Source organism: Oryza brachyantha, chromosome 4, assembly GCF_000231095.2.
Source record: "Oryza brachyantha chromosome 4, ObraRS2, whole genome shotgun sequence".
NCBI classification, from domain to species: Eukaryota; Viridiplantae; Streptophyta; class Magnoliopsida; order Poales; family Poaceae; genus Oryza; species Oryza brachyantha.
Genome location: NC_023166.2, coordinates 5,708,876 through 5,731,206, shown reverse-complemented (window position 1 = coordinate 5,731,206; position 22,331 = coordinate 5,708,876). Strand labels below are relative to the sequence as shown.

General features: G+C 40.4%; 2 protein-coding genes across 4 annotated transcripts; both read left to right on the top strand.

The window, feature by feature from the left end:
- The first annotated feature begins 283 nt into the window (after nucleotides 1-283).
- On the top strand, nucleotides 284-13,952 carry LOC102713539 (NAD-dependent protein deacetylase SRT1). Of its 3 annotated transcripts, XM_006652080.3 has the most exons (15): nucleotides 284-546; nucleotides 867-1,017; nucleotides 2,026-2,055; nucleotides 2,141-2,233; nucleotides 2,651-2,770; nucleotides 3,966-4,066; nucleotides 4,182-4,290; nucleotides 5,002-5,081; nucleotides 6,946-7,024; nucleotides 8,578-8,631; nucleotides 8,705-8,798; nucleotides 9,203-9,282; nucleotides 12,215-12,282; nucleotides 12,366-12,468; nucleotides 13,245-13,952. In XM_006652080.3, the coding sequence occupies exons 2-15, from the start codon at nucleotides 919-921 to the stop codon at nucleotides 13,590-13,592; spliced, it is 1,458 nt and encodes a 485-aa protein (XP_006652143.1). In that variant the 5' UTR covers nucleotides 284-546; nucleotides 867-918; the 3' UTR covers nucleotides 13,593-13,952. The 3 variants fall into 3 exon arrangements, with proteins under 3 accessions (XP_006652143.1, XP_015692124.1, XP_015692125.1); XM_015836638.2 differs by lacking the exon at nucleotides 284-546 and having other exon boundaries at nucleotides 862-1,017; XM_015836639.2 differs by lacking the exons at nucleotides 284-546; nucleotides 867-1,017; nucleotides 2,026-2,055 and having other exon boundaries at nucleotides 2,152-2,233; nucleotides 2,658-2,770.
- Nucleotides 13,953-19,935: 5,983 nt separating this feature from the next.
- LOC121054159 (UDP-glycosyltransferase 92A1-like) lies at nucleotides 19,936-21,660 on the top strand. Its single transcript, XM_040523038.1, has one exon. The coding sequence runs from the start codon at nucleotides 19,936-19,938 to the stop codon at nucleotides 21,517-21,519; it is 1,584 nt and encodes a 527-aa protein (XP_040378972.1). The 3' UTR covers nucleotides 21,520-21,660.
- The last annotated feature ends 671 nt before the right edge of the window (nucleotides 21,661-22,331 follow it).

Genomic DNA, 22,331 nt, shown 5'->3' with positions numbered 1-22,331 from the left:
CTTAGGGGAGGGTGGCCACCAATTGCCACGTCGTCACCTGCTCCACCATAGACTACAACGATTTAGATAGACATAGTCGTTCGGGTGAGAAAGATTTCTATTCACAAGATCAAAAAAAATCAGAAAAATAACTAAATAAAATAAAATAAAATAAAATAGGTTATTTTAAAATTACTTTACTGGTTACACATTAACGAAACGGTTTCGTGGTCCAGCCTTATGTTTTCGTGGACTAACTATAAAATGCTCCACCCACGGCACACGCCCGCCGTGCCGACACGCACACGGGCCACAGCCCTCCACACTTTGCGGCCTCGCCTCCCCCCTCCCCTCTCCCTGGCTGCCTGCCTCCCTCCCTCTCCCTGCGGCCGCCGCCGCCGCCGCCGCTCGGGTCCGCCACCGCCGCTCCTGTCACCCTCCGCCTCCGACCCCCATCTCCTCCCCAATCGCCTCTCGCTTTTTTCCGGCGCTCCACGGTAGTGCGGTACCAAGGCGCACCCTCCCGCCGTCGTGGAGCGGAGATCCGGGCTCCGATTTGTTCCATTGGTTCGTTTCGCTCCCTAATTTTGTTACCTTGCTTCATCGGTTGAATCCGAAGTTGTGGGATTTCGTTTAGTTTCCTTAATTTTTCATCCGTTGATTCGGAGCAGTAGGGTTTAGGAACTTTGCAATAATCATCATATTGTGAAGGCATTTTTTTATTGCTTAATGTATGTATGTGAACAAAGCCATTTACCTCACAGGGTAGAAGTTTTACATATTTGACATGCAACACTAAGAATAATTCTGTTTCTATGTGCCCGATCCCCAATAGCATGCTCTATTGGCAATATAATCTGATGGACTGGAAAAATTGGGTTTCATAGACTGAACAAGAAGGCTGTGAAGTGTTGGGAGAAACTTGAGAGGGGCTGAGAGATGTCACTCGGCTATGCCGAGAAGCTATCCTACCGAGAGGATGTGGGGAATGTGGGCATGCCTGAGATCTTCGACTCCCCCGAACTTCTACACAAGAAGGTTGGTTTGTTTTGCATACCATTGAACTTTTAACATCCAGTTTGTGGATTCTTTGCTCAAGTTATGAGGAAACCATCCGTGGGTTTTGTTTCTTTCTTTGAGCTAAATTATGATTTCAAATTGATTGTTTTTATGCGTTTAGAGCATATTTTACTTTAGATTTAGACTCCTAATGTGCTATATTAAAATATGAGATAACAATGTTTAAAAGAAAGGTTACAAGATCATAATTTACAAAGGGATTAGGCTAGAGTTTGTATCCATGATTGTCAAATTGGTTTGTGACCATCCTTACTTTGTGCATATGCAGAATAAAATATGATCACTCAATTCTTTTTTATTCATGACTTTGCGTGTTGACATTGTCTCTAAAATATGCATTTGTCCGTAACCTTTTCTAATTATATTTTTCTGAAAAATTTTAAAAAGTATAATTACGTTGAAGTGCTTTTGGTGAAAGTATACTAATACCATTACAAATCTAAATATCTTTAAGGGTAAAAAATCTTGGAATGTTGACTGCATGTGTTCTAGTATTACAAGTAGGAAAGAATCGGGAGAGTATAAAACATGGTTGAACTTAGAAGATAAAAAATCATTTCAGGTTTTTTTACCCTTACAGCTGTTTGTGGATGGTATAATCTAGAACACGTGTGATCTTTGAAAGAAGAGAAAATTCTTTATATTCCACTCAAAGTTGATCCCTTTTATGTCATTTCCTGGTGGCAAAAGGTTCTAGTTCTATACTTCTATCCTCATCATATGCTTTGACCCTGAACATGTTAGCATAAATTATGGCTCTGAATGAGCTGGGTACTAATTACTAAAGCAAACTTCATGCCAGCAATGGTGATGACATGGCTCCAAGGGTCAAAACTCAAAATATCATCTGGTAGCTTTGTACACTCCATGTTATGGTTGATATTTCTATTTAATGATAGCTGTGCACTAGTGACGTTATTTTACACTCTAGACTTTTTTTTTAATTCTTTTAACTGGATTGTCCAGATAGAAGAGCTTGCAATCATGGTGCGACAGGTTTGTCCTTCACCCTGAATCTCAATATATCTTGTAATTATGATTTATATTCATAAATATTGGTGAGCTGGTCTGATTATTGCAGAGTAAGCATTTGGTGGTGTTTACTGGAGCAGGTATATCAACTTCATCAGGAATACCTGACTTCCGGGGGCCCAAAGGCATTTGGACACTGCAGGTTGTACTGCTATCTATGCAGATACGTCTCGCTATAGCTATTTTAAATGCATGGATTTATTATTTTGAAATGGTTTTGTGATGCTTGATTGCAAAGTAGATGTGTCTGCATATTTTTAAATAGCTAAGTTAATGCATTTCACGCTCAAGTGCATAGTACTGTGTCTATGGTAAAGCCGGACTCTGCTTGGTTATCTTTGAACTCTGTATCTTGAAGTTATGCTTTTTATAGTTCTTCATTTTTAACATGTTATAGAACTAGTTTAAGAAAAATGTTATTGAATGGTACATAAACATAATAATTAATTTTCAAATATTTACATTTCCTATGGAGTATAGTACATTTTGTGATCTTTTACTATCTGAATTGATAAGATAACACACTTAATCATTTACACATGTTGCTTATGTTTTCTAGCGTGCAGGAAAAGGTGTTCCTGGTGTATCATTGCCATTTCACCGAGCTGTTCCAAGCCTGACTCATATGGCACTGGTTGAATTGGAAAAGATAGGTCTATTAAAGTTTGTCATAAGCCAGGTTTGCATATTTAACGGAAGTAATGTATACTGCACTTTGAATTGGTACCTATGTGCAAGACCAGTCTCTATAACTTGCTATTATAAGGCTGACTCACTTATGCTCTATTGCTAAATCAGTTTTTAGGAGCTGCAGATATCTATTGTTCACTTATTGTAGTGGTAAGATGTTAGGATATTGAAATTGACACACAATTCAACTGGTACGGACTTGTTTGGGAGCTGGGTGTACCATTGGCATGCCTCATATCATGCCAGCAACAGTGATGTGTAGGCAAGGCACCTACAATTTGTGGACCATTGGTCTGGAGGCCCTTGCCTTTAAAGGACATTCAGTCTTGTAATTTTTTAGTGTGATCACAGCAGAGAAGGCCCCTGTGGTTAAATTTTATTAAGGAGACAATATCTACAAAAAATACAATGAAAAACTACAAGGATCCGAGCCTAGAGTCTAAAATATCTCTTTCTGGACCTTTTATTTAAAAAGAAGACCCTCTTTAAGAAGACTCTGCCAACATGAAAAAGGAGGGAACTCTGCTTTTTAAGATTGGACCATTACACTGCTTCCATATATTCCATGCGATGTAAAGCATCTTTCTGTGAAGCACACTTTCTGGTATTGTACCATAGCTGTGATCATCATATCATCAAAACCCAGGGATCTATCCCAGGTTATTCCTAATTTGTCCCAACACACTCTACTAAAAGAGCAATAAAAAACAAAAGCAGATAAGTTTCTCTTACTCCAGTATTGCACAATACACAGAAAAATAAATTCTGTGACTCCAGTATTGCACAAGACACAAAGAAACTGACTTCCTGGAAGGGCACAATTTTTCCTGTATAACATTCAGTCTTGTAGGTTGCCAAGCGAACATGAACAAACCTTCCATGTATCCCATTCCCAGGCTTAGAGCCTTGTAATGCCCATTGCGATGGAAGAGCCCCACAATGCACTCACCAACGAATATTGTTTGTCTTGCTACCCTCTAGTAATTCTAAACGGCAACTCAATCTCATATCACACTAAAAGCCTCCATTTTTCATGTTTGACAAACTTCGGTACTAACTCTGTTGATCTTAAAATTTAGTTACAATTTTCTCTCGTGTGATGAACAAATTGCTTTTATCACAATGAAGCTTATGTTATTTATGAAACTTAAGCTTTAATGAGTTAATGGAGTTGCCTTTGACAGAATGTTGATAGCTTACATCTCCGATCTGGCCTTCCAAGGGAGAAGCTGGCTGAATTGCATGGAAATTCTTTCAAGGAGATCTGTCCAAACTGTAAAAAGGAGTATGCTTTAGCCTACTTAATTAAAATTTATTATGGACTGTAGACACCATAACATTTCTTTTTTTATTATGGTGGTTTACTTAATTGGCTCAGTCCAGATCCCACTTGTTTGAAGGTACCTTCGTGATTTTGAAATTGAGACAATAGGACTGAAGGATACTCCAAGGCGTTGTTCTGATAAGAGCTGTGGAGCTAGATTAAAAGATACTGTTCTTGATTGGGAGGTAAATACTATGTTTCAACTTTCAAATGTGCTGGACTCAAAGTTATATTTGTTAGCTGTTGTGTACTTTGTGACCATTGTTGTGGGCCATACTTTCTTAGTCCTATGGCCCATCTGTAATAGATTCTTGCTTTTGTGGTTCCTCCAAAAGTTGCTGAGCTGCATGATCCACTTGTTGGCAACTTGGCCACAAAGCGGCTTGCTACATTTGCACATGATTAGGTATAGGAATGTGGTAGCCAACTAAACAGGCTAAGATATGTGTTTAGTTACTTGAACTTTTGTGATGTTTGCTAGAATTTGTTTCTTGTTTTTATGGTTGTGTCACAAGCAAGTTGTTTACTGTTTTGGATTGATATGTTTCTGTGCTCTTAACAATAATTTAGCTCAGTACACATAGTACGTAATTACCAGGGAGTTCCTCTATTACGTTGTGATAAATCAGATTTTTTCAAAAGAATATGATAATATTGGCAACTGCACATGCTTAGGACATACTCACTATGAAAAGCTTTCAACGTTTCCAGACTATTTGCATTTTTCTCACAAACAGTATTCATTATGATACCCTGTCTATTTTCAATAAATAGAGCAGTTTGGTTAGTGATAAGTTGCCTTTTACCACTTCAGTTGTAGTTTGCTGAAATGCTATTCTGTACTTATTTCTTCAATCACTGCTAGACAAGTAATAAGTGGGTAAGACATTTTGCAGGATGCTTTACCCCCTGAGGAAATGGATGCTGCCAAGGAGCAGTGTCGAACTGCTGATCTTGTCCTATGTCTAGGAACTAGGTATTGGCCATGGTACCTATGCACACTAGCTAGAATTGTTTTCACATGTTTTGTTTTACTGAAATTAGTGTGCCTACGTGCACATGTTTTGTTTCCTGCAAATTCATCTTAAGAATATAGTATGTACTTGGTGAGTGGCCATATTATGGTGTGACCTCTTTGGCACATAGTCCCGTGGAAAAAAGTGGCAAACAATAGCTTTAATTGTTTTTAGATGATTTCTCTAGTACTTCTTAATTAGTGTACCTTTTAAACGACTTGGTTTGAGCTGTTTAATAATCATACTATTATACAAAAAGACTGGACCCACATCTGCAAATACCATGATAGAACCACATAGTGATCCTGTTTACCAGTATATGGATGATGGATGTCAAGTTGAACTACCGCAGTTGTGCAAATATGTATTGGAAACCACGTTTTGGTGGAACATAGGGGAAGACCACCACCAGGTGAACATCCATATTGTTCCTGCCACCACCGCATTATCTGGTACACCAGTAAATTGTTGTCATTTCTCATTGAAGTATTGAACAACATTTTAAGAAAACCCAACTGTTTGCTTCCAATTTTTATTTTTGTAAAATAAATGGAAAGAGCAGCTTTGGTATTACTTTTAACACTACAGCAGGGGCTTAGCTATGTTGGTCAATTGGCTGTTTGGGTGAGGATAACTTTAGGATGTCAAAACACCCCATAAATTTTAAGTTTTATGCTAAAAAGTTGCACAGTTCCATGATTTTGTTTTCAATGTTTGATCTACAAACTCTATGGCTGGATAAATATTTCCCCGTATTTTCTTTAGATGCAAAAATAAATGGAAGATTAAATATGCACTTGGTTGCCATAAACCGCCATGTAGTTCATCAATAGCTGGTATCTCTTTATTCTAGATGCATGGCACAGTGGATTTTGCATACCGCTCCTTGTCTGGAATGGTTGACACTAGGAACTAGCCCATTGATGCTGCAAAAGTAGCAAAACATGTGCATCTTGTACTCTTCAGATGCATAAATATGAACATGGACATGCAACACATGTGCAAAGTGCTCAATATTTACTCATAGTGCCTATGTGACATCGTGGACTGGAATAAAACTGCCTGAAGACTGAAAAACTGCCATTCAAGTATTCAATGGGGTGAGTGGTAGCTTGCAAGAATTCTGGTCCATGTTGTAGTATCACTTAGGGCTATTATAAATTGAAGCTGCACTGAGAAGTCTTCCAGGACGGGACATAAAACTTCTAGTCGGTTACATAACTGGTAATAAATTAATCTGAATGTCAATGAATCCATATCTCATTGAGTCATCTGGGAATGCTTTATTAATGGGAGCTGTAATCTGGATTCATTGCCATTCAGATTCAGGGCTCAGAAAACCAGGGTAACTTGTGGTTAGCACCCTGCAAACCACTCACACTGGTTCATTTTTCCTAATCTGTGCAGTTCACCGTTTCACTGCTCTAACTAAAATTAAGTTCTTTTGGAATAGTATTTACCGTCTAGGCGTCTAATGGATTCTTGAGAATCTTAAAATAGAAACAATATAACTTGAAATGGTTTTTGCCTGATAATTGTCAACCGGCCTGGTTCCAATTTCAGTACTTATTCTGTTATCTGAAATCCTGTTCTTTTATTAATGTCATGCACATGCTTGCTTTTGATTTGTTAAAAGAACAAAGAAGGATTTGTTTTCTACAGCACTTAATCTTGCTTTATATTATTTTATTAGTGATTCTCTTGGTAGAATGGTAGCAAGTTTTTCAATGCTCTAGCTTATTAACTTTTTTGTTAAACAACTTTATACTAATAATGATAATGTCTCTTTGTTCCTATTTTTTTCTGATTTCCACCACTGTGCAGTCTGCAGATTACTCCTGCATGTAATATGCCTCTGTTGTCACTAAAGAATGGGGGGAGGGTGGCTATTGTAAATCTTCAGGTACGCGCAACTAAATAACAATACTAAGTCTTAAGCACTAAATTGAATTCACATTTTGGTTCTTCCATCATACAGTCAGAATTTCTCTATGTAGCCCTAAATTATGCGTCAACTCAATATCAATATTATTTATGGTTACATATAATTGTAAATGATCAAAATTATCTTTTTGGCATGTTTTGAAATTCCAAGTTTGTTATGTAGCTGTTTCTTTGTTCTTCCAAAAAATAGATTGTAGTTTGGATTGCTGCACTTTAGACATGGGTTTAGAATTGGATTCCAGATTCATTAGAAAATAGAGATTGAAAATATGTTATTTACGTGCGTATGATGTATAATTTCTGCATTTTTGTGATCCTCCATTTGTGAATGCATGCATTCTAGCTTTAATATTTATTCCTAGCTACATATCATACTATCATCTCAAGACAGATTTTTTCCTTAAAAATGCAACAGTCATGCGCTTCATTTGATTAAGAAGAAGAATAATTTCACAAAGGAAGCCTCTAGAGAAAAGAACCCAAAACTATCACAAGCAACGTGCGACAAAAACTCCCCTAGCGGCAGCTAACCATCTCAAGACGGCTTTTTACTTGTCTTTCCTATATACCCCTTCCTTTACAATGTAATGGTATTGAAATTTTATCTTCCCAAGCATAAGTATCCAATGAACATTTACTGGTATGGACTTAACTAGGTTATGCACAATCCAAAGAACAGTTGGTACATGTTCTAATGCTCGCAATCCGTATTGTTCAAAAATTCGATTGCACCAGCCCATGAATTCATTCATGTGCTAGTTTTGAATGTGCGGCCAACTTTCATCTCAAATAAGCATATGATTGAGCTAATGAATGGATTGATATTGTGCCATGGCTGGATGGAGCTATATGAGGGACGTGCTGCAGCAGGAGTTATGACATGGCATCAGCAGAGGTGCTATCCCAGTTAAAGGGAGGGGAGGGCAGATAAGTTAGAATTTAGAGATCAGTTCTTTGGTAAAGGGATGCCTAGGACAAAGGGCTAGGCACACTGTTGGTAAGAAAGAATAATGGAGTCTAGTCTCCTCTTCTCCAATAGGGTTTAGTGCCTTGATCTGGCAACTGGGCGGGATGGAAGAGCTCTTGGCTGACTGAGTTGTTGACCGAAGGGAAGAGCCCTAATCTTGGTCTTGAGACCCTTACCCAATAATGCCCATAAGAATGAGGACAACTTGGTATTTTGCACAGGTGTCTTGGCTGATGAGCAAAATCCTAATAAGCCATCTATTAAGGATTGGAGGGAGTAGTTTTTAAAATGTGAAATCTATTAAATGGTTATACTTTCAAAACTATAAAACATGACATTTGTTATTTTGAATATCTTAAAAACATGAACCTTCTAATGGTCAAGAATGTAATATTATGAACAAATATTACATTGTCATATACGGATATACATATATTTGTGATGTAGAACAATATTGAGAGTTTATCATGGCATGTGATAAATCCCCAAAGAATGCAATAAGATACACTTTTACATTTATTCTGGTCTCTCTCCTTCGTATTCAGGCAACTCCAAAGGATAAAAGGGCAAGCCTTGTCATTCATGGTCTAGTTGATAAGGTAACTATGTTTGTGAGCTTCATTTGTTTCTTTTGCATCCCCTTGTGCTAGCAATTTAACCATGTTAGTGCAGGTCATTGCTGGGGTTATTTATATGATGAATCTGCGAATCCCTCCATATATTCGAACTGACTTCGTTCAACTTAGTCTCCGGCACTCAGTCAAAAGTACGATGATCTCAGTGTCTCTTGCATTGTCATTCTTATCTAGCACTGATTATTGCTTTTAGTTACATAACACAAACTGGGGGTGGTGACTAAAGCTGAATATTGTTAGCATCAAAGCTGCTTCACCAGCTAGATGTTGAGCAACAGGAAATTGTCAGATCAGATGCTTTTTTAACTATTGTATCAACAGGAAAGCATACTACCAAGTGTGCTACACAGCAATATTATGATACTTTCTATCTGTAAATAAGAGTTTAACTTTACATTTTATAAAATCTTCCTTTGCAACTCTTGATATAATCTGAGCAACTTGGCGGACGAAGAAAAATTTTAGCTTGTTTTATCCTAGAACTAGGTTTGAGTTGCTCATTAACTCATACCACACCAATGCTTTTGTTTTTCAGAAAAATGTGTGAGATGGACTCTCCGAGTAACGAGCATTCATGGCCTGCGAGCACCTTTGCCATTTCTTCGATCAGTTGAGGTTGTCCAACTATGACTTACAGTGCATTAACATTCTTTTGTACCTTTATGTACATTTGTTAGGCTCTGATCATTTGAAAAAAAAATAGATTATGGATGGCTACTTCCTTCTCATTGTGGACTTTTTCTTAAGGATAAAAGGGGTAGATTAAATGAATTTTTTGCCATTCATTTTTACCATGTTGGAGAAGAAAGATCATATGTTTATGACTGATAGCATTAATTTAGCAATGGCAAGCAAGGTTCTAAATAGCGGATAACGGGGTCATAGACGATGGGGGTTGTTATAGTGGCTAGCAGATAGCGGGTGCTGTAGTGGACACTGTATTCCAGCAGCAGAGTTAAAAAATAAACTATAGAGATTGAGTTAATCATGAATTTGACATTAGTCCATGACTACCTCAACATAATAAAAAAGAGTCCGCATGTTTACATAAAAAATAATAGATAAAAATATACATATACTCACGTAGTACATCAATATGCTAAATTATAGCAGGCCAACAAAGTGTTCAAGCCAACAATCAACAACTCTGCAAGGTAAGACAAATTCAAGTTTCATATTTCAATCATATGATAGAATAGGACTGGGGAACACCTCACACCCAATGTGGGGGTGACCATGTATTAATATAGACAAGTACATACATAGGATCCTCAGTTGGGAGAATATATGTGGAATACAAAGATACAAAATAATACTATACATGGCTAATACCTGTCCACAGTCGTAGCAGGAGGATCACGAACGCAAAGACTAGACCTGAAATCAGTGAAGAACTGAAGTTGGCAAGCCTTTGGTCATAATATCCGTTAACTGATGTGATGATGATACATGAAAAACATGAACTTGTCCCAATGCCACCTTCTCCCGAACAAAGTGTATATCAATCTCAATGTGCTTCATGCACAGGATGGGCCGTCATATACAGTGCTGTCATTGTCTCAATAGACAATCGTCGCAGAAGCAAGGGGAACGTGAAGTTCCTGGAGAAGCTGTCATAGCCAGCAGCACTCGGCAACAGCATGAGCAACTGTACGGTATCAGCCTCGGCACTGGACAGAACCAAGAAACCAGGTTATCGTTGAGGAAGATGCAGAAGCCAGAAATAGAGTGCTCGGAGTCAGGACAACCAGCATAGTCCGCATCAGAATATGTGGTCAAAGACTGGAGATGACTGGTGCCGATGTGTAGTCCTATGGAGAGGGAGCTTTTGATGTAGCACAAAATATGCTTGATCAAGGCCAAATGAGGCTCCCGCAGATCATGCATGAAGAGGCAGACATCCTGAGCAACATAAGCCAACTCTGGACGAGTTAGGGTGAGATACTGAAGAGCACCTGCAAGGCTTCTGTACTTGATTGGGTCAGCAATAGTAGCATTGTTGGAAGCAGAGAGCTTGGCACGGGCATTGGTGGGGGTGACCATAGGATGACACTTGGACATGCCAGCACGTTAAAGAAGGCTAATGGCATATTGTTGCTGGGACAGAATGAGTCCATCAAGGAGATGCCAAGGAAAAAGGGTAGATCACCAAGGTCAATCATGGAAAACTCTGATTGTAGGTGCATGGTGATGTCACGAAGCATACCCGGCAAGGAGGTGGTGAGGATGATGTTGACGTAGAGTAGCAAGTAGGTGACAAAGAGAGCTTTCAGAAGAGGAAGGCACAAACCCCAACTGGCGAAGGTAGGTAACGAAACGCTGGTACCAAGCCTGAGGCGCTTGCTTCAAGCGGTAGAGGGAGCGCTGCAATAAGCAAACAACGTCAGGTTAATATATATTGCTTTGGGGAACACGAACATGTCACATTAGTCCATATAGCCTAACCAATAGCAAGCAGTTAAAGTTCAGAAATCAGATTCACACCAGCATGCTAGTACCATCGTTCCAGGATACTACAGAGCCTAGAAGTGTAGAACATTGGACACATAAATGAATTGTATACACTTAAAAGTGTTCTCGACTTGTTGTCCATCGGCCAGCCACTGATGTGATATGGTTGACCGGTGTGGCAAGACAGCAACATTAGCAACATAGATTGAGGCTTGGGTGCTTTGCATGGAAACTGAGGACAGACGAGGAGCTTGAATCTTGTTGTGGAAGCCACGGAGAAGGACCACGGACTAGCTGATATGCAGATAGGGGGCAGGAGAACTCAATGACCATGGATGGATGAATGGTGGAGCAGATTAAGAGGGAAGGTTGTGTGGCAGTACAGAGGAGTCGCGAAGTATCTAGAAGCTAACATCAGCTGGCTAGGGCTTAAATTTTTTGCACATTAAGTCATAGGAACATTGCGGTGAAGGTGTCTAACTACAGTGGTATGACAAGACCTGCAGTGTCTGCAAAGTTTTCATCTGCTATTTGTTAGCTCTATCATGACTCGGTACCGCTCATAGGGTGCTGATTGTGGCTGCTACAAATGCTATTTAAAACCTTGATGGCAACAAATGAAAAAAAGAGGGGTAAAGTGAATAGAAGATCTAGTGTAACTCAAATATAGGAAAGAATTGAGAAAGTCTAAAACAATTTTTATTTGCAATAATACAGTATGTGTCGTTCTAATATTATAAATAAACTGCACTTGCTAATTGTGCTCTTAGGTTGTTGTGTACTACTATAACTTAAATTATCTTGGAAAAATAAACTATACATTAAAATAGAGGGTATTTAAGGAAAAGGTATTGAAAAACCATCTTGAAATTGTAGACTGACATATTTGGGAATAACATAGCAAGAATGACATGTATTCGATGATGGTGGAAGTATAAAGTAGCTTATACTAACATAACAAATGTTTTCTTCTGTAATAGCATGGATTATAGTAGAACCTAATTCTCAAAATACCAACATCTGTGTGTGAATACTATCTATCTAATATTTGTATGGATATAGCTATAGATGTTTAATTATTCTCATTTACCAACAGGTTTCCTTTCCTGAAAGACCTGACATGAAGCCTGTAGTACTAAAGGAGCAACCGTTTTCTTTGCAGAGGTATGCCTGAGCGTTCAAAGCTCTCCAGTAGGTATTTGAGGCCTCTGGCTTATTTCACAGGAGGGCACTTGTTACTTTTGTAGGGAAACGTCAATGAATAGATCATTTGTCATGCTATTGACATTCAACTTTAGTGATGGTTGCAGCTGTTTGAGCTCTTGCATTGAATGGCCTGTTGATTTTCTGGTAAGGAGAAACTGAGCACCCCTTCATCTTCCAATTTCTGTTTCCTGTAATTGGCAATATGATAGAATTTCTAATTGCATCTGATTTTGTGAAAGATGGAACCAATTGGATTTTACTCAGACATCTGTCTATGTGGTGGTTAGTGCTAGAAAGTAGAAAATTATACCCTTCTGTTCATATGGTCTGGATTTCTATCCTTGTTATGCACTAAACGTTGCAGGCACTTAGGGGTAACAAAAACCAATTTCTCCCATTCTTTCTGCTAACCAGGTTCACCTTTTCCTGTTTCTGTGTTTTTGAGCAATATTTTGAGTTTTTTCCCATCCTATATGACTGTTAAGCATTATGTGGCAAGTACCTCCTGAGTCCTGACTCAGATTGAGAGGACCTGTAACTGGGTAGTTCAATGGGAACTGGCTTTTCCTTATCCTTGCGTGAACGATAAAATGATAAAACAAACAATGAACCAAGCTGTTACCATATTTAATACAAACGAAATTACAGTGTACTTGGTAACGTGAACACTGAAGAGGACACTTGTTTCTTCTTGTTCCTTCCGATGAACTTAAAATAATCAGTTAACCATAGAAATAGGAACTATTATTATATGTATTTACTCATGTCCTCAGTTAATTGGCGCCTTCTGCATATTATGCTCTTTAAGACGTGCATAATATCTGCTCAACAGGTTAATTGACATCATTGCATTGAGTACTATGTCACCATATGTCTTGCACCTTTTTGATAAGACCATATTATCTTACTTCTCAATACAGAAGCGAAAAGAAACCTTTGTCAGGAACAGAAGTATAGTCCTGCAAGAGTTGCAATATGCTGCGGAGCGCCAATCACGTGCCGGGCAGCAGGCAATTCTGGAGAGGGAGGGTCTGCCAAGAGCTGAAACATCAATTCATGCGCTTGTGACCAGTATTGTCAGGTATGATACTGAAGATGTCAAGGCGGCAGTTCCCGTTGTTACATTGATGAACAGCAGCGGCGGCAGCCTTTCCAAGCGGCACATGGATGCCATTGGTTGCAATCCAGCAGCATCGTCAAAGAAGCAGAAGCTGGTTGCTTCTGGTGATCGGAGAAAGGGCCTGAACCCTAAAACCCAGGGAGCTTGATAATGGCTAATTATTCTAGTTGTCAGACAAGTGTTAGATAGCATAGATGCATGAGTTCACAGTAGAGTAAGGTGTTTACAACTTGTAGTGCATGTGAAAGCTGGCAGAGTTTTTGCATGATAAACCCAGTGTTCTCCAACCATCTCAAAGGAAACTGGTTGTGGTGTCTAGTGGTATGTTTTGTAAAGCTCTGAAAGATGAAACGGGTTTTCAAAGCACAAAAACGTATCCGTATGTCTGTTTTTAAAGTACAAAGAGTTTTTGATGAGATTCGTTGGCGTTACTACGAAGAAACTGTTATGATATCGAACCTCATGCCTTATCAAGCATCTTATTCCATCCTAAAGTTGGATTATTCTGCAGTAGCTAATGCTACTCAATATAGGGATTTCTACGACGCAAATTTATTGATCACTAAAGCAACCCCCAAGGCTCCAAACCGTTAATATTGTCAGAAAACATAGGGGAGGGACAGTTGTTTCTGAAATGAGTTAATGGCTTTCATCATTGGTCATTAAGTGTAAAATGTGTGCACATTCTGTTGGCTTCTTGACTCGTACTTGCCTATCTGCTCGTTCCTAGATTGCATAATCCGTGGTCTCTTTAAAGCCTACCTCAGCATCCATTATGATTTTACAAGTGAGGCTGGGTTATGAAAGATTTTTTGATCTCTATGGTAGCTATCTTATGGTATAAACAATCGGAAAAGCTAGTAAACTGTGTCCCGTTTGGTCAGGACGGTTAAGGAAGTTTTTTCTTTTTCTTTTGTTTTAGTCTCGGTCAATGGTGACCTGCCACACATTGCTTACTTTATACTATCCTTCATTAGTCAATGTGGAAAGGTGTTGAAATTAACGCATATGAGAGAGAAGTAGCTAGCAAATGACAGGAGACAAGATGGAAGAGACCTTGGCTAATCACGAGTAGCTGCTGATTACTGTAGAGTGTTGTCGCCACGACGGGGCGGCCTGTCCTGGCTGGACGCCATGGCTGCTGGAGGAGGAGTAGTAGGAGGCGGTGGGGTCGTCGTCGACGGCGACGACCGGTACGTGGTGGAGCCACCCCCGTTCCTAATGTCGATGGCGGCCCACTGTGACAACGCCGCTGGGCTCGCCCACGGTCACGCGCACGACATTATGATGTTGAACAGCGGGGCGACGACGCTAGCACCGACGCTGGCTTGGATCAGGGCGACAGTGGGTTCACCAGAGGAAGGAGGAGTCTGTAGCCATGTAAAATTTACATTGGATACCAAAATTTACACTGGTTGATCACATCATTTATCATCCGATATCATCAGATACTTGTTGACACTAAGTGGTATCAACAAGTATCAATATGATATCATGCAGTGTAAAAATTATAACATGTGTATACATGCTAGAATTAGGTAATACTTTCTGGTATGATGTGATACCATAAAGTAATTACTGATACCAAAATTTATACTGGATGATATATAATGTTATCATCTGGTATCATATGATACCTGGCGATACTAAGCGGTATCAACATTTGTTCCATATGGCATCAATGATGGTATCAGCGATGGCGACCAATGATATCAGCGACGCTTATATGCACTTGTTACCATGTGATACTACTTATCACTATATGATACATGTTGATATTAACTGGTATCATGTGATACCACTTATTAACATATGATACCTATTGATATTATCTAGTGATACCTATTGCTACATGTTGATACCTTCTGATACCATGTTATACCACTTAGGACCTAGTGGATTGATACCTATTGATACTTTCTAGCATCTTTTGGTATCATATGACACATGTTGATACTAATCGGTATCATCCAGATTTCCATATAAGAATCAAGTGATACCTATCGATACTTATTGATACCTGTTGATACATGCTGACATCATATGATACCACTTAGAACCATATAGTACCGCTTGGTACTACATGGTACCATGTGATACTAGATGATACCAACTGGTACCACACCAGTGGTATCACCTGGTACCATCTACGTACTGGTACCTGAGGCGCATCTGAACGCGAAGGCGGTAGAGGCGTGCGACACGCTGCGGCGAGAGCGCAGCGTGGCGACGCACAGCATGACGTCGGCGAGCAGACGATGGCAGAGGCGGCGGCACGCGGCGATGGTGAAGGCAGGGCGGACGCAGGCGATGGCGGAGGCGGGCGGATGGCATGCGGGGACGTGCGGGAGACGGGACGGATGCGGGTTTACATGCCGGATTTAAATCATTAAACTATCCCAAGTGTATTATAAAGTTTTTATATTGTTAGAGTAGAATAAAAAATCAAATAAAACTAGTTTTTAATGATATAAAAATAAGAAATAAAAAATAATATTCAACGTAGTATCGTATAGTGGACTGCATGATAATAGGTCACATCTTGATTTTTTGTGTCAAAATTGGCCTGATACTTCTCGAGTTGGACAGTTTGTCACTCATGCATGCCTGGTCATCTCGGCGTGTGAGCGATATAAAGTTGGCAGACATTTAATGAATGGTTAATGAAAAGAAATGACCCGAGATGGAAGCAGCACCGCGACAGGCTCTCGCAGGCATAGCGCGATACGAAGGTGCAGCGCACGGCGTCGGCGCCGTCATGACTTAACTATGCTGTTACTCGAACGGTATTCCGTAGGGTAGGGTAGTCGTTCTCATAAACAACTGATTTAACTATTATAAAGTTAAAAAATCTATTTTAAAAATATGGGAAGACGAACTTTTATATGGAAATTTTTTTTAAAAAAAATACAAGTTCAGGAAGCACGTGCCCAAACCGAGAAAAACACATGTTTAAAAGAACACAGCCGTAATCTACACTCCCAAATTCATGTTTATCTAGCAGCTCTTTTAAATTTGATCTCCTATGAGCATTACGTTTGTCCACTTAACCTCATGTCTCTTTTTTTACTCACCACGATTTGTATATACAGTATTAAGTTTCATGTGGTCAATATCTGTTGTTCCTGGTTGTATCTGTGGACAGCGAGTTCCTGATTTTTTGTTTACCGGTGAATGTTATTTCGGATAGCTATACAACTTTTTTTTCAGGTGATTTTTTTTAAAAAAATGTGCTTTGGTATTCCCTTGGATGATCTAGTAGAACCTGCTTGCTACAATCTGTTTAATTTGACGGATTACGGTGTGCCTGCTAGTTAGGTCATCTGTCATTAACCGCAGTTTTTTTTACTGCTTCTACCGTCCTTTTCAACGCGAATTAGTTTGATGGTCATGAATGGAAGGATCATGCCAAAAATTCTGTACACAGAATGATGGTATATATCCCTTATTCCGAAAACTATGTGCACAGAATGGTACATATCCGTATAGCATTCTGTTCACAGCTCTGTTTCGATGCATTCGGTATTATTTTCTAGCTGAAGATGAAATATACAATATTATCTATTTCTTATGATAGTTATGTAATACTGTAAACTTTATAATTAATTACTACAAAGTTATAAAATCTATTTTAGAAATTTTAGATGATAAACTTTTAGCCATTCGGAAAACACACGTGCAAATGCTAAGAAAAAAACAAAAATAATATGGAGATAACATGTTTTTTCTCCAGAATATTTAGGCTGCGTTCGGCAGCATGTATAAGATATCTAACTCCTCTCATTTTCTCGTGCACACTTCCTGAACTGCTAAACGGTATATGTTTTATAAAAATTTTCTATAGAAAAGTTGTTAAAAAAATCTTCATCCATTTTATATTTTTTTAAGAATTAAGAATTAGTTAATTATGTATTAATCTATTACTACGTTTTCCGTTCTAGATAACTAACCTACTCCCTCACTCCCAGCCGAACGCGGCCTAGTAGTAAACACTACCTAGTTGTGAATTATGTTTCGATGCAGTCACCCATAGTCTTACCGAATTGAAAGTACGTAAAAGATGGGGAATAAACGAGAAACATACTGTTTAGAAGGCATCGTTTTGAAAGAAAGAGCTTTTGGAGGAATTTCACTGAAATTAAGCTAATTTCTGTGAAAATCCTACAAAATTCAAGGGTTCCAAATGAGTCATGATGTTGTTTGATTTATTGATCTTATGGTAAAAACCTCTGGTTCACAATACATGACTTTCTAGCATTGTGAAAGGCCATATAGCCTAGTGGTTGCAGTTAGGCCTGGGCGTTTGGTCTTCGGTTCAGTCTTGGTCTCAGTCTTCGGTCTCTAGAGAAAATTCGGTCATTTAGGACTCGGCCCAATCGGTCTTGAAAAAACGCAAGACCGAGAAATTGGTCTCGGTCTCGTTCCTGACCGAAGTGCCCGGAATGTGAGTGAAGTACAAAAATCCCAGTAAATTTGGAAAGCACCTCCTCAGTTTTTGGGACATATTTTCACAGTGAAAATGGCACATTTCATAAGATAAAGAAATATCATGCACTACAAAATAAGAGGAACTAAGCATAGACTGCATAAGTGCATAGTTCCACATTCACAACACAATTCGGTCTGTTTAGGCATTTCGATTACTCGAGCCCTTTACCCGAAGAACAGACCGAATTTATCGGTCTTTCACCTCCTCCCCCCGAGACCAGGACCGAGTTTCTCGATCTCGGTCTTTTTGGTTTTGGTCTCGGTCTATTCGGTTTGATCTTTCGGTCTCGGTCTTTTTGTGCCCATGCTTAGTTACAGTGACCTAAGTAGCACCTAATATTCTGGGTTTGAATCTCCATAGGAGCATAAATTTTAGATTGAGTATTTAAGGGGCTAAGTTCTCTACTCTTGCTAAGATCCCAAATTAAAAAATGGCTGCCCTTCTCTAAAAAAATGACTTTCTATTTAGATTTACCATATGAAACGGTACTACTGAACACATGCGCTTATTAAGTGATGATGTCGAGATGACCCAACTAGCTCTGTTCTCGAATGAACCTTCTGTGTCCAAACAACATGAAGTTTTGGAAAAAATCATTCGTAAGAAAATGTTTTGACTAGATATCGAAAGCTATATGTATCGTTTTGTCACAAAGTATTTATGTAATATCAAAACTTTTTATTTCATGTTATGTAATAAGTAGATATCTTTGCAAAATACTCGTACTATAAACATACATTTTGAAGAGCATATTAAGGAATAGTTATCTATCATGTTGTCAGCTAGAATTTGATATCCATTGACCATGTCATCGATAATTCTGAACGCACGAAAACATGTGAATATCCACGGAATGATTCCGGCCCAGCAACTGGTCGATTGCGAGACGACCAATTTGCTACAAAAACCGGCTGAAATTTAGTAAATATCTACTTGTGCCACAAATTAATTATAGTCACTCTGTTTATTATGACTGACGCATTTAATTGTTGACATATGTCTACTATTCATCTTATTTAAAAATTTTATAAAATATATAAAAATACAAGTCTTAAAGCAACTTTAGTCATAAAAAAATCATGGAAAATTAAATGGTAGTTATGTAAATATTTTTAAATAAGAGAAATGATTAAATACAAATTCAAAAGTAAAAGACATGGAAAATACTACTCTCATACCAAAATACTACAAAGTATTTCGATTATGTCAAAATACACTTGTTTTGTGTCAAAAATATTGTTATATTTTATCTATTAACTTGATGAAATTTGAAATTTTAAAGATGTTTCACTTTGGGTATATAAACGTAGAGTGACCTACTACTACTCTCGTACCAAAAACTACATAGTATTTGGATTATGTATTTATATTATTAAATTAAAATCTCTGGTACTTATATACTCCTTCCATTTTTGTTACATGACGTTTTTAACTTTTTCACGTTTGACTATTCTTCTTTTATATATATATATATATTTATTATAATTTAATTTATTATTATAAAAATTTTAAGTATGACCTACAATTTTAGATATATAACTAAAATTTCGAATAAGACAAACGATCAAATATAATTCCAAAAGACAACAATATCACATACTCCCTCCGTTCCAAAATAAATCAAATTTTCACTTTTTACCTATAATGTTTGACTCTTCATCTTATTAAAAAATTTTATGATTAATATTTTTTATTAGATGATAAATCATAAATAATATTTAACGTGTGACTTTTTTTTAATTTTTTTAAAAAATTTAAATAAGACGGATAGTCAAATGCGCTAGACACGGGTTGGTTAATCGTGGGACCGAGGGAGTAAAGAAAAAAAAGGCCAACAGTAAAGGAACAGAGTACTCAGATTCAGTGTAGTCCACTGCGAACCAAAAGCATCCAACAGACGCGTCCTTGTCCGAAACATGAAACCGTTACCCATCAATCGGACTCGCTGTCCGTACGAGCGCGCGCGCCTTCAAATTACGAGGGGAAGCCCTCGGCCCCCGCCATGGCAGACGCCGACCAACTCCGCCGCGGCGGCGCCCGCGCGCACGTCGTCCTGTTCCCGTTCATGGCGCAGGGACACGTCGCGCCGTTCCGCTGCCTCGCCGCGCTCGTCCGCAGGAGCCGCCCCGACGCGCGCCTCACCGTCGTCGCAACCCCCGGCGTTGCGGAGGCCTTCCGGGCCCACCTCGCCGCGGACGGCGTCGGGGCCGCGGCGGCGGCGGCCGTCCACGCGCTCCCGTTCTGCCCCGCCGAACACGGCCTCCCCGCCGACGCCGAGACCTCGGCGAGCATCGGGTTCCAGCAGATCATCACCCTCTTCCTCGCCTCCGAGTCGCTCCGTCCGGCGTTCCGGCGGTTCGTCGACGGTCTCAGGGCGGCGAATCCCGGCGACGACGTGCACGTCATGGCGGACATGTTCTTGGGATGGGCGGTGGACGTCGCCCGCGACGCCGGCGCGTCGAGCTCCGTTGTGCTCACCTGCGGCGGCTACGGCTCGGCGCTCTACTTCTCTCTGTGGGACAGCGTGCCTCTTCCGGCGACCACCTCCCCGGACGACGACTTCCCTCTGCCGCGGTTCCCGGGCGTCCGTGTGCAGCGCTCGCAACTCACCGACCACCTCGCGGCGGCCGACGGCAAGGACGCCTGGTCCGGGTTCATCCAGAGGCAGATCGCCGCCTTCTACCGCGCCGACGCGCTGCTCGTGAACACCGCGGAGAACTTGGAGCCGAAGGGGCTAAGGATGCTCCGGCAATGGCTCAACGTTCCGACCTATCCCGTCGGCCCGCTGCTCCGTGCCGCGGCGCCGTCGCCGGAGGGGAAGAAGACAACGAGCCCCATCTTGGCGTGGCTCGACAAGCAGCCGCCCGCCTCGGTGCTGTACATATCGTTCGGGTCGCAGTACACGATCACCGCGCCGCAGATGATGGCGCTCGCGTGCGGGCTCGAGCAGAGCGGCCACAGGTTCGTCTGGGTGATCCGGCCGCCGGCGGGACACGACGTGAACGGCGAGTTCTCGCCGGAGTGGCTGCCGGAGAAGTTCAAGGAGCGCGCGGAGGCGGAGGGGCGCGGGCTGGTGGCGCGGTGCTGGGCGCCGCAGGTGGAGATCCTGGCGCACGCCGCCACCGGCGCGTTCCTGACGCACTGCGGGTGGAACTCCGTCCAGGAGGCGCTCGGCCACGGCGTGCCGCTGCTCGGGTGGCCGCTCTCGGCGGAGCAGTTCTACAACGCCAAGGTCCTCGCGGAGGAGGACGAGGAGACGGGCGCCGTGTGCGTCGAGGTGGCGCGCGGGACCGGCGCCGCCGTGGACGCGGCCAAGGTGGCGGCAGCCGTGGAGGCGGTGCTCGGCGAGACGGCCCAGAGCGCCGCGATGAGGCGGAGGGCGGCCGAGATGAAGGTGTCGATCGTCGCGGCGAGGGACGGCGGCGACGCGTCGTCGGAGACGGTGATGCGGAGGTTCTTGGACGCGGTGGCGCCGCCGCGTGTCGCGCAGTTCGCCGGCGCGCCGTCAGCATCGGCATGCTTTCGTGAGGTCGCGCCAGGGACGGCGAGCCGTCGTGTCGTCAACTCTGGCCATTTCACCCAGTGAAGTAATTAGTATTGTAAAACGGCAAATCGAAATAAATTAGATTTAAACTGGTATTTGTACTAATCTACGTAAATTTTTTACATTTATTGTAGAAAATTGCTAAAGATATTTGTACTTGTACACATCTTATCGTGAAACTTGGAGAATCAAAACCATTATCGATCCATTGGTGTGTAATGTTGCGTCGAGTTAAGTTTAGGGTTTAGAACAAATTGTGGATTTCTATGAGATAATTCAATAACTTTCTGCGGACATAAATATTTGTTTTTTATGATAAAATTTAGTTCAACTCTTCAAAATTTAACCACGATATTATCTCAATGGTTGGTTTTGGAAAACGGTAGAGGAGTACATTGATTTGATTGGGAAAACACTAATAATGTCGTAACTCATTAGATTTTGAAAAGTTAACGTTTCAAAAGTTTAACCGTATTACGTTGCCGACATCAAATATTTAATTATTTATCCTCAGATGAAGTATAACAGGAACAGGAGAAATTTTCATGTACGAAATACTTAAATGCATGAGACGTACTCCCTTGGTTTTTTATTTCGATACCCGTTTGATCATTCTCTTATTTAAAATATATATAATTATTAACTATTTTGTTACGATTTGGTTTATTATTATAGAAGCTGTAAGCATGATTTTTAGTTTTACATATTTAGATAAACTTTTTTAATAAAACAATGATTAAATGTTAGATCTAAAAGTCGAATAAACAAACCATATATGATAGCTTATTACAAGTGCCTCAATCATCGATTGGCTTCGCAGACCACAAGACGCATGGATATATAGCTGGTACATA